The sequence below is a fragment of the Macaca mulatta genome, chromosome 6, assembly GCF_049350105.2.
Source record: "Macaca mulatta isolate MMU2019108-1 chromosome 6, T2T-MMU8v2.0, whole genome shotgun sequence".
NCBI classification, from domain to species: domain Eukaryota; kingdom Metazoa; phylum Chordata; class Mammalia; order Primates; family Cercopithecidae; genus Macaca; species Macaca mulatta.
Window position 1 is genome coordinate 168,945,279 of NC_133411.1, and position 12,748 is coordinate 168,958,026.

The window sequence follows — 12,748 nt, forward strand, 5'->3', positions numbered from 1 at the left end:
GTTTCACTCTGTTACCCAGGCTGGAGTGCAGTGGCACAATCTTGGTTCACTGCAACCCCCGCCTCCTGGGTTCAAGTGATTCTCCTGCCTCAGCCTCCTGAGTAGCTGGGACTATAGGCACCCGCTACCACGCTCGGCTGATTTTTGTATTTTTAGTAGAGACAGGGTTTCGCCATGTTGGCCAGGCTGGTCCTGAACTCCTGACCTCAGGTGATCCAGCAGCTTTGGCCTCCCAAAGTGCTAGGATTACAGGCATGAGCCACTGCACTCAGCCCCTGATATGCATTATAAGTACAAGGTTTTTATTTGCGAAGAGGAAAAAAGTGTGATCATAACAGGCTAACACTTCAGTTATGAAGTACTTGGCTTTTCCTTGTAGATACTGACAACCAGGATAGAAAAAATTATGAGAAGTTTTAATGATGGTTTCTGGTTAAGACTCAGATTTCCAGGCAGTATAAGGAAGTAACTGCCAACATTTTTTTTTTTTTTGAGATGGAGTCTCGCTCTGTCACTCAGGTTGGAGTGCAATGGCACGATCTCGGCTCACTGCAACCTCTGCCTCCCAGGTTCAAGCGATTCTCTCGCCTCAGCCTCCTTAGTAGCTGGGATTACAGGTGCTGCCCCAGCACGCCCATCTAATTTTTGCATTTTTAGTAGAGACAGGGTTTCACCACGTTGGTCAGGCTGATCTCGAACTCCTCACCTTGTGATCTGCCTACCTCGGCCTCCCAGAGTGCTGGGATTAACAGGCGTGAGCCACCACGCCCGGCTGTCACATGTCACATTCTTTTTTTTTTGAGATGGAGTCTCACGCTGTCACCCATGCTGGAATGCAGTGGTGCGATCCTGGCTCACTGCAACCTTTGCCTACTAGGTTCACGCCATTCTACTGCCTCAGCCTCCCGAGTAGCTGGGACTACAGGCACCTGCCACCACGCCCAGCTCATTTTTGTATTTTTAGTAGAGATGGTGTTTGACCATGTTGGCCAGGCTGGTCTCGAACTCCTGACCTCAGGTGATCCGCCTGCCTCGGCCTCCCAAAGTGCTGGGATTACAGATGTGGGCCACCATACCCAGCCTTTATAACCGTCACATTCTTATGATACAAAGAAACTTCCATATTTAAATAATGACTGTTTTCAACTTTTTTTTTTTTTAGACAGTTTCACTCTTGTTGCCCAGGCTGGAGTGCAATGGCATGATCTCGGCTCACTGCAAGCTCCACCTCCCAGGTCAGGTTCAAGCAGTTCTCCTGCCTCAGCCTCCTGAGTAGCTGGGATTATAGACACGCGCCACCACACCCAGCCAATTTTTATATTTTTAATAGAGACGGGGTTTCACCATGTTGGCCAGGCTGGTCTCGAACTCCTGACCTCATGATCCGCCCGCTTCAGCCTCCCAAAGTGCTGGGATTACAGACATGAGCCACCACACCTGGCCAGAATATCAGAAATGTGAAGAAACAATATTTAGCTGGGTGCAGTGGCTCATACCTGTAAACCCACCACTTTGGGAGGCCAAGGCGGAAGTTACTGTTTGAGCCCAGAAGTTCAAGACCAGCCTGGGCAACATAGTGAGACCCTGTGTCTACAAATAATTTTTTAAAATTAGTCAGGTGTGATGGTATGTGTCTGTGGCCCCAGCTAAGAGGCTGAGGTAGGAGGATCGCCTGAGCCTAGGAGGTCGAGGCTGCAGTGAGTCATGATTATACCCCTACAGTCTAGCTTGGGCGAGAGTGAGACCTTGTCTCAAAATATATAAATATATATATATTTAATTCACCTTTAAACTGAGTTTGCAATTGGTCTGTTTTCAACATCAAAGCTTTATGGGCTGGGCACAACGGCTCACACCTATAATCTCAGCACTTTGGGAGGCCAAGGCAGGCAGATCACCTGAGGTCAGGAGTTGAGACCAGCTTGGCCAACATGGTGGAACCCCATCTTCCTGCCTCAGCCTCTGGAGTAGCTGGGACTATAGGCATGAGCCACCATGTTCAGCCTCATAAATAATTTTTTTGTCAATTTTGAATATGGAAATCATTTAAATTAGTAATGGAATTAAACTACTTTCCAAGTTTTATATACCATCACACTTTTTGCCATATTTTAATAATATGTATACCATTTTTTTGAAATTTACTTGCTTTTTCCACTTTTTATGTCAGTAAAGTTAATGGAAAACAAATATGCCTTGATATAAAAGTTTACATTACTGGAAGGGAACAGTTTTAACCAAAACCAACTAACTACTCGGTAAGTACAGTCACACTAATTCACCTAAAATTTTGGCAGTTACAGTTCTTAAAAATGGAGACACTGGCCGAGCACGGTGGCTCATGCCTATAATCCCAGCACTTTGTTGGGGGCCAAGACGAGAGAATCACTTGAGCCCAGGAGTTTGAGACCAGCCAGGGCAACAAAGGGAGACTTTGTCTCTACTAAACATTTTTTTAAAATTAGCCGGGCATGGTGACACGCACCTGTAGTCCCAGCTATGGTGGGGGTAGGGGACTTGAGGTGGGAGAACTGCGTGACCCCAGGAAGTCAAGGCTGTGATCTCGCAACTGCATTCCAGCCTGGGCGACAGAGTGCGACCCTATCTCCAAAAAAAAAGTTGGGGGGGGCACCAATTAGCACTGTAAGCTACAGTCATTTCCTTGTATAGGACTACAGATTGATCAGGAAGGAATCCTGGAAGTGGGGCAATGCCAGCAACATATTCCAATCACACCACTGACCAAGAAAAACACTCTTATAACTTAATTTCCAACACCTTCTAGAAAATGCCATCCCAAATTTAAAAGATTTCTATCAAAACCAAATTACAGATGGAAGGTGGTGATGGTTGAACAACATTGTGAATGTATTTAATGCCATAGAACTGTATAATTAAAAATGATTAAGATGATAAATTTTACATCTATTTAACCACAATTTTTCAAATACCACACAAAAAGATCACAGTGCTCCATTAATATAACAAGGAGAAAGTGATTTCCACACAATGCCACAAGGAAAGGCAAAAAAAAAAACCTGTTTGGATCTATAAATGTTAGGTTTCTTACTTGAGTAAAGATAAGACAAAGAGTTGTTTATCTTATGTTAGTGTCAATTATCCATGGTAATGACACCAAAATACCCTGGAAAACTAAAAATACACAGATCAGCTATATCACTGTGACTTTAAACTTCCTATTCCTTCATTGAAAATGGCACAACAAAGCATATTACTATTAGCTAATGCTTTCATTTTTTAATCCTGTTCATTTGTTGAATGAAGGAATACAGTAAATCTACACAAACTGTATATCTGAAATATGAAGGGCCTATTAACTAAATCAGAACCAGGTAAAAGTAACTAATGCACCCTCGCCGTTTTATTTTCTCCTGGAAATTGGCATGGCATCCTGTTTCTGAATTCCCTTACATCCAGCATGTTTTTTGTTTTGTTTTTTGAGACAGAGTCTCACTCTGTCACCCAGGCTGGAGTGCAACCTCCGCCTCCTGGGTTCAAGCAATTCTCCTGACTCAGCCTCCCAACTAGCTGGGATTACAGGCATATGCCACCATGCGCAGCTAATTTTTGTGTTTTTAGTAGAGACAGGGTTTAGTAGAGACAGGGTTTTGCCATGTTGGCCAGGCTAGTCTTGAACTCCTGACCTCAGGTGATCCACCTGCCTCAGCCTCCCAAAGTGCTGGGATTACAAGCATGAGCCACCGTGCCTGGCCATATCTGGCATTTTTTAAGAGATTGTTTTAATAGCTGTAATATAAGAACAATACCAAAACAAAAACTACATTTGCCTCAACTTAGAAAATGAGTCTTCATTCTCTCTGGAAAATTCCCTATTGGAGGCCATCACTAGGCACAAATTCCTGAATCAAAACATTAATTTTTCTAGACATCTGCCCATCTCTTCAGCTGTAAGTACTAATAAAAGTGAAAGCATGCAGCACAGACCATAGAAAATTCCCAACTTCAAAGGGAAAACCTAATTTTAGATACAAATTACAGACTTAAGGTATTTCCAATTCCCAATTCAGTTATTCTACAGACTTGTGACCTTTTCAACATAACCAATTTTTAGAAAAGTACAACCTGCTTAAATAGGAGTGTAACTCAATCTAATATTTTGCAATTTAGATACTCTGGCTCACTAATGAAGATATATTCATTTAGTTGATTTTAGTATCAGTTCCCTGTTCTTTGCCTCCAGTCTGTTATCACATCAAAATTCCTGCTTTTTCAACTTAGTACCAATCTACAGTTACTATTTACAGATTTCTTCCCCATCAAAACCATCTGGGGACACACCACCAAGTCATACAAAAAGGCTTCAGACTAGTGAATCCCACTTTCTCTACCTCACTGATGTATAGGGTTTTTTTCAGAGACAGGGTCTCACTCTTGCCTAGACCAGAGTGCAGTCGTGTGATCATAGCTCACTGCAGCCTCCAACTCCTGAGCTCAAGCCATCTTAGCCTCCCAAGTAGCTAGGATACAGGCGAATAGCTGGGACTATAGGTGTGCACCACCATGCCGGGCTAAGTTTTTATTTTTCTGCAGAGATGGCAGGGGGGACAGGGGTCTATGTTGTCCAGACTGGTCTCCAACTCCGGGCCTCAAGCAATCATCCCACCTTGGCCTTCCAAACTTCAAGGAATATGGGAATGAGCCACCGCACCTGGCCTCTCACAGATAATTGTTTGTGGTCTTTGGTTCCACATCTGTAAATGAGAGTTGAATGGATGTTCCTTCCAAATGATTAGTCAGCTTCCTGGTCTATAAATTCTAGAAAGTAAAAAGGGAAAAATACTCTGATGCTTTACATTTCTGAGAATTTCCAGAAATAAAGACATTCTTAGCTTTCACAACTCTTCCTTCACTTGGTTTCTCCCCTTGCCAATCCTTTGTTTTAGCCACGACCGTTACTTAAGCCGCAGATTTGGTCTAAGCCAGTTTACTCCCACTGCAAAGGGAAAAAAAATACCCACTTCTGTTATCTCCATATCAAGAATAAGTGCCTTTTATCATTTCAAAGAGAAATATAAAGTGGCTGTAACTACCCAATTCAACTATATCTCCATCTGCAGTAGATACTGGACAAATGTATCTAAGACATTTCCATTGGAACAAAAGTTTTTAATATTCAGCTATTAGAGTTTAGAATACACATTTAAGATTAGAGAGATTCTTTAAAACTTGCTCCCCTAATGAAACTACAAATGAAATATGCCAGACTGCCAGTTTAAAGCAAAGGGGTCATTTGGCATAATATCATTTGTGATATGCTCAACCTTTTCCTCAAAGGTGTGTTCTACAAAACTGAATGTTATTTTATATTCAACAATCATGATTTTTTTTCCTTTCTTCTCTTTCCCCATGGCTTCTGAAACAAATCAAATTTGGTTTATGCCACAAGAGCACATTTACCAAGCACTTGACCATATTAGTAATGTCCACTTCAAACCACTGTTAAGATAAAACTCACCCGGATCATTACACACAGCCTTGGAATTACATGTTTTGGTGATTTTTAAGTCTTTCTGAACTTTAGATTTCAAACTTTTAAAAACACCTGAATTAACAAGTTCATTAATCTGAAACAAATACTTGGAAAATCTTTTAGGATAGTTCCTTATAACTTCTCAACCACACTGTGAATTTCAATCAAAGAATTTTTTTTAAGTATAGTTGTTTCTGTTTGCAGGAAAGAATATGTTCTACTCAAGTGAAACATGTTTTTAAATTGTGTGTTCATAATAATCAAAAAGCATTGAGTTCCCCAGAAGAAATTCCACTTGCTTTTGCAGAAATTCATAACCAGTTCATTACCTTAAGAAAGCTGACAAGACTATTGATTTTCAACCTCCATTAATCTTTTCATTATGCGTTCCATAACTATTTCAAATTGGATTTAGAAATCCACAAAAACTGCTAACACTTTTAAATTTCTAAAAGTATTGAAATTAGATATCCAAAAGTTGTTAAGACACAAAACGTATGAAAGCAACTTTAAAAATCTTGAGATAAACTTGCCTCCACAGCAAATCAGATATATTTCTCACTACTAATACAAAGCTAAAAATGGAAAATAAGAAATCAAATCTTAGGGACAGATGGACCATGTAGAAAAATAGTAAGCTAAGTTACTAGCCCCAAAAGCAGTGATATATGAGGCAGAAAACCAAACAGAAGAGACCGGTTGTAATTACCCAAATGTAAAAAAAGGAAGCATGTGATGAAATATTAAGGCTAAAAATTAAAATTCACACATTTATGAGAAATTGGCAGGAAGGAGGTATCAAATCTAAAAGCATTATCAAACCTCTATACTATAAAATCTTATTTTGAGAATATACTGATTCATCTCTCATTATTTGAAGTTTTCTTATCTCAGATAATATACTCCCTGATAGGGCAAATAGCAAAATAAAAGTTTGATTTTTTCATCTCTTCTAAACACTCTTACAAAGAATAATTTTCTACCATCTTGAAATTTTTCAAAGCTTTTTGAGAAACACACACAAATAATTTGGATTTAGTTGATTTTATTTAGTTTTTTTTTGTTTTTTTTTTTTTTTTACATTTCAAAGCATTACACAATTACATTTTCTCATTTTCTGACCTGCAAACAGATACCTTAAACGGAAATTATTTTGTTTTAATTATCAAATTAGGTACATCCAAAATGCAACAATTACACATATGACAATTAATTCACAAAGTGTAATTTTACTGGGACATATCCTAAGAATTTAGGAACAGCCAGTCAGGAGAAATCTGACCAAATTTAGCAATCAACTATTTACAAATCCAAAATCAAACCTATCTAAACTCCCAAACCAGAAGCTTGAAAGTATTTATTAAATCCCCACCAGACGAAAGACAGTGATGACTAACACCTATCCAGTCTTGACAGTTTTAATCCCAAACACTGGGCTATTTCCCCAGTCTGTAACTGAATAGCAAGCATCTGTTTATCAAACACCTAACCACCTAACTTTTACACCATTATGCGCATAAGGCTAAGTGTTCATTATTTAAAAAACAAGTAGTCATTAAATATCCACACTATTCCCCCAGCTCACCAAGCCCTTACTGCAATCCCAAATATGCAACCTGTGTCACACAGTGACAGGCTATATTTCATATATATATGTATATATATGTGTATATATACAGTATTAGGTACAAATGGCAATTAACAGTCCCTACAAAAATTCAATTTCAGTTGAGGCTATGGCTCCTATGCCTTGGGATGGTTTTGAACTTCAAAACTGAAAAATACTGCTAAAATCTCATTTCCTTAACACAAAATTTGATTATATGTTCAGTTTAAGCTTCTCAGTCTAAAAATGGCTATAAGGTAAGTATTAAAAAGCCAGCCAACTGAGTGCAACTTCTCTCTCCAATCCGGCCAAGCTATTTCGTAGAAATTATTCCTAACTAGACTAGAAAATCTGTGGTGACTTCCAATGGTCTTGCCTACCTTACTGTCCATGTTCACGTTTCAAACTGTGTCAACAAAGCCCGCACTTCGGGGGTCAGCTGCTTGGCTGCCTTAGCTGCCTCTGTGATAGCCTTGCGATACAGGCCCTTTCTCTTCTTATTAAAGCGTGACTGGAAGTTTTCTAAAAAGGGGGAGAGTTGTGAAAGAGCAAGGAAAGATGTTGTTGGAGACCCAAACCATGAAATACGGGCCTCCTGTCGGACTAAAAGGCCGTTATCTTTCCGGCTCACAGTTATAGTAAGAATACGGGCTGGCCACCAAGGGAAGCCATATATCTTGGCCCAAACAATGTCCCCTACACATATGGTCCTGCCATCTGGTGTGACGCATTTAGAGACGTTTTTGGAAAAGACTTTCATTTTCAAGGAATTACTGAGCTTTTTCTCTTCCTTTGAAGAGGAGGAAGTGGAGGAGGTGGAAGGTGCATGCATACTGCCTGGAGGAAAATCAAAGCTTTCAGAAGAACTACACTCAGAGTTGGAAGATTTCAAATCATCTGTGCTATCAATGCTACACACTGAAGCACTGGAGGAGTCAGATTTCTTTTGATTTAGGGTCATATAAACAGAGATATTGTTTTTGCTGCCCTTTTTGCCCAATGTCTGTGGTTCATCCTGCTCACCAGGCACATGCACTTCATTTGTGTCCTGAACCTCACTGCTGGCCTCTTCAGGGCCTTTTGAGGGACTCTGATTTTCTGAAGGGGCCTCACCTGCTGAGCGGGTAGAGGTGCAGCGAGACTGGGGCTTGGGTGCCATCTTGCCACTCCGCATTTTCTCAAGTCCTGTCTTCAGAGAAGAGTCATTTTCTTCATTCCTGTACCTCTGTGGTTTTAAACGAACCCGGGGTGGAAGGGAACCTGAGCTAGGATTCTGATATCGACGTGTGAAATGGACTTTTGAATGTGCATTTTTGGAAGTAGAGGTTTCATTTTGCTTCTTTTGTGCCTTTTCTTTGGCAATTTTTAACACTTCCCGAGCTTTCACATGATCCATGTTCTTACTCTGGAGAACTTTTTTAGTACTTAACTGAGCTTTTGATGTATTTGCCTGAGCAGAAACTTTTACGACTCTGCCTCTGCTGTGAGCAATATTTGAAACCTTAACCACAGCATTTCTTTTCTGGCTTTCATTTTGGTTTTTCCCATCCACTTTATGGTCAGTTTTCAGTTTTTTGTTCACAGTAGTTACACTTTCATTTCTCCGTTTTTTATCTTCATATTTAGAAGAGTCACTTGCACTACTACCTTTTCTAATTTCCTTTTTTTCAGCAACAACACTGTTTTTACATTTATCACACAGAACTTGCCTGGGTCGTAGTTTAATAGCATTCATTATTGAAGTGGGTTCTTCCCTGTACATTTTTCGTTTGGGTCGCTTAATTTTCCGAGGAGGTGGCTGAGGTATTGATTGGTTATATGTGTCCCTGATAAACAAAGGGGGAGGATAAGGTGCTCCTTCATGGAAGAGAGGTGGTGGTTTGGAAGTCCACAGGCTTTCAGCCAAACTCAGCTCGGGATGCGGGACAGGAGAAGGGTCATCAGGAACAGCACCATTTGCTTCACACTTGACTTCTGTCCCTTCTTGGAATGTATTACTTTGGAGCTGCATGGCTTCTGGTTTATCCTTATATTCCCTTTTGGGAAATACTGTCACAGGGATACCATGGGGCCCAAACCTTTGAAAGAAATGGAAGAAAAAAAGAAGACATTAAGTTAACATCTATAATTCAATTTCTTAAACGTAAACAACACCTGATGCTTACTTACATAACCTTTCCCGAAAACTACTTCATATTAAAAGACAAGAACACAAAAATCTACTATCTCTTCCCCCAAAAGTCCAGAGACCTTCATTTCTTTAGGTCCTACATTTTTGGTAAAAACAAACAGCTGCCCTAAGCAATGCAAGAATAGTTGACTATACTTAAAATAGGTATTTCCAGTACTGAATCAGAAAGAATGTTTTCTCAGACAGCTTTATGTTAAGCATCACATATATTTCATTCACTGAACCATATACAACATTTTCAGTAAATGCAACTACAACTTTTGTGAAACACACATATATTTCTTCCTCTGGTTATAACAGCTTTCAAAACTTCCACAAAGCAAATTCAGCCTTAACTATCCAAAGCTATTTAATGAGTAAAATCCCATCTCAACTTTATTGGTTAATCACTGAAGATTCAAAGAAAGTTGCTCTTCTACTCTTGCATCCTAACTAGTTACCTATTCTGTCTCCCAAAACACAAAAATATCAAGAACTCAGATACTCAAACTACTTCCGAAGCAAACAGTTACAGAGCTGTGGCTTTCTAACTTTTTAAATCATCTCATATTAAGAAATATATTTGCACTGCAATCCAATAAAAACACTTATGAATGTATACATGCATCCATATATACATAAATACACAAACTTAAGCAAAAGTTTCACCAAGTACTTAACTGTGTATTTTGTGATACATAATTTCTTTTCTACTCTGGTCTACTTCATTTGTTTTAAGGCTAGTCAGACCCATTAAACTGATTTGAAAACTGTTACGGGTCCAGACCCTGTTTGCACACCACAGTACCTAATACAAATCTTTAAAATTCTCAGTTTTTAATAACCTTATTTGATAGAGTTAGAAATAACAGTGTTTTAACGTGCCTGGGCTGAATACCAAGAACCTGATCCTTAAAATAAACCTTAAAATAAACTTGCTATACTAAGTTTTCTTCACATAAAATCAAATCACGCTACCAAATAATTTCAGCATATATGTTAGCATGTTGACTGTATGCACTATTTGATTCCAACAGTATCTAATACAATACAACTGTAATGCCAGTCCTGTAAGGCAAAGAGCTTAGACCTAAACCCAAAGATTGGCTTCGGGTAGTCAGTCACGCGGAACCTACAAAACTAGATGCCAATGTTAAATATGTCTGTTTTTCTACATTACAAATCTTCAGTGTCCAGATTCTCCAAAATGTTAAAAAAAAAAAAAAAAAAAAAAAAAGACAGGATCTCACTCGGTCATCCAGGGTGCAGCGCAGTGGTACAATCACAGCTCACTGCAGCCTCGACCTCCTAGGCTCAAGCAATCCTCCCATCTCAGCCTCCCATGTAGCTGGGACCACAGACACATGTCACCATGACTGGCTAATTTTAGTATTTTTTGTAGAGACAGGGTTTCACTATGTTGTCCAGGCCAGTCTTGAATGACTGAGCTCAAGCAGTCTGCCCGCCTCAGCCTCCCAAAGTGCTGGGATTACAGATGTGAGCCACCGTGTCCAGCCGGAAATGTCCTTATGCTCCCAAAAAGGTTCAGAATACCTTTGCTAGGAAGAACTCCTGATATTAGGTACTAACAGCTGCGGACAAACCTAAACGCGGGCAGGATTTACAAAGAGCCAGCATACACCAGATACTATTCTAGCACCTGAATACTTTTTTCCCCAAAGTCTTTGTTAGCTTGGCTACCACAAACCAATAACTTACAGCAAATACTTACAAAACATAAAAAGGAAAGGCTTTTTTACCTACGGTAGGAAAAGATTAGGTCTCGGCTAGTCCAAAAAGGAAAGGTACCCTCCTATTGTATCAGACTGCACAGAAAGCTGCTTTCTCCATTCTAACTTCTGGTAACCAAGTGTTTGCTTCCTTACTTAACTCAAAGTAACTTTAAGCATTTAACGCTTTCTTACACAGTACACAGGAGCTCATTAACCACTTTTTCAAAAGATGACAGGACAAAAGAGGTGCTTCTTGTGTTTTAATGTAGAACCAACATAAACAATGTGACTTATTTGATGTAATACCACTACTTACATTAACAATAACATTTTCTAACTCATAAGAAGGCATCATTTTGCCTCCATCACACATTCACATGATGTTTCAATAGCTGAATGAAGAGAAGTGCCCTTCCTCTTATTGATTTATAAAATTTTTTTATAGAGACAGAGTCTCACTCTATCACTCAGGCTGGAATGCAGTGGTGCAATCATGGATCACTGCAGCATCAACCTCTTGAACTCAAGCAATCCTCTCACCTCAGCCTCCCGAGTAGCTGGAACTACAGGCACCTGCCACCATATCCAGCTCCCTTCCTTTTATTAGGACTAACTAAACCATACTTACCTTAATGTTTGAGGTGAATTTTCACAGCTATCTTTATCAACTGTTTGTATCCTCTAAACTCATTTTTGCATGTGTAAAATAAAACACTATTTCCGACCTTAAAGGATTCAGATAAAGATCAGTAAGTCAATACACGGCAGCCATTTTCCTTGGCTAAAATTTACTTTATTTAATTTGCTTCATGTAAGTGATTTAATCTTATTTTCAAACTAATAACCTAAAGCCTGATGCAGTGGCTCACGTCTGTAATCCTAACACTTTGAGAGGGTGAGGTGGGCAAATTGCTTGAGTCCAGGAGTTTCAGACCAGCCTGGGCAACACAGGAAGACTCCATGTCTCTACAAATAGAAAAATTAGCCTGGTATGGGGGTGTGTACCTGTGATCCCAGCTACTTGGGAGGCTGAGGTGGGAGGATTGCTTGAGCCCGGGAGGTCAGGGCTTCAGTGGGCAATGTTCGCGCTATTGCACTCCAGCTTGAGCAACTGAGTAAGACTTTGTCTCAAAAAAAAAAAAAAAAAAAAAGGCCAGGGTCAGTGACTCACGCCTGTAATCCCAACACTTTGGGAGGCCTGAGGTCAGGAGTTCGAGACCAGCCTGGCCAACATGGTGAAAACCCGTCTCTACTAAAAATACAAAAATGAGCTGGGTGTGATGGCACGCACCTGTAGTCCCAACTACTTGGGAGAATTGCTTGAACCTGGGAGGCGGAGGTCGCAGTGAGCCGAGATCACACCACTGTACTCCAGCCTGGAGACAGAGAGAGACTCCGTCTCAAATAAAATAAAAAGAAATAAAACAAATACAAAAACAAAAAACACCTAATAATTTACTAGAGGTTTCTTTGGTGGGGGGGGTTGTTTTGTTTTTTTGAGACAGACTCTCACTGTCGCCCAGGCTGGAGTGCAGTGGCGCAACCTCAGCTCACTGCAACCTCCGCCTCCTGGGTTCAAGCTGTTCTCATGTCTCAGCCACTTGAGTAGCTAGGATTACAGGCGCATGCCATCACACCAGGCTAATTTTTATATTTTTAGTAGATGGGGTTTCACCATGTTGGCCGGGCTGGTTTTGAACTTCTGGCCTCAAGTGATCCACCAGCCT

General features: G+C 40.1%; 1 protein-coding gene across 25 annotated transcripts in view; it reads right to left on the reverse strand.

Annotated features, from left to right (window-relative positions):
* The window catches only part of PWWP2A (PWWP domain containing 2A), a 64,278-nt gene that overhangs the window by 24,990 nt on the left and 26,540 nt on the right, over window positions 1-12,748 (reverse strand). For 9 of the 25 annotated variants that reach the window (XR_003730616.2, XR_013394980.1, XR_013394972.1 and 6 more), the window contains exon 2: window positions 8,232-9,196. Coding sequence is in view for 11 of the 25 variants with exons in the window: in XM_077937397.1 (XP_077793523.1) it covers window positions 8,232-9,196 (965 nt within the window). In the remaining 14 variants the exon portion in view is untranslated. Of the gene's footprint in view, window positions 1-4,690; window positions 4,798-6,540; window positions 9,197-12,748 lie in introns of those variants that run through there. The other 16 variants (XR_013394971.1, XR_013394970.1, XR_001445635.3 and 13 more) reach the window with 5 other exon arrangements.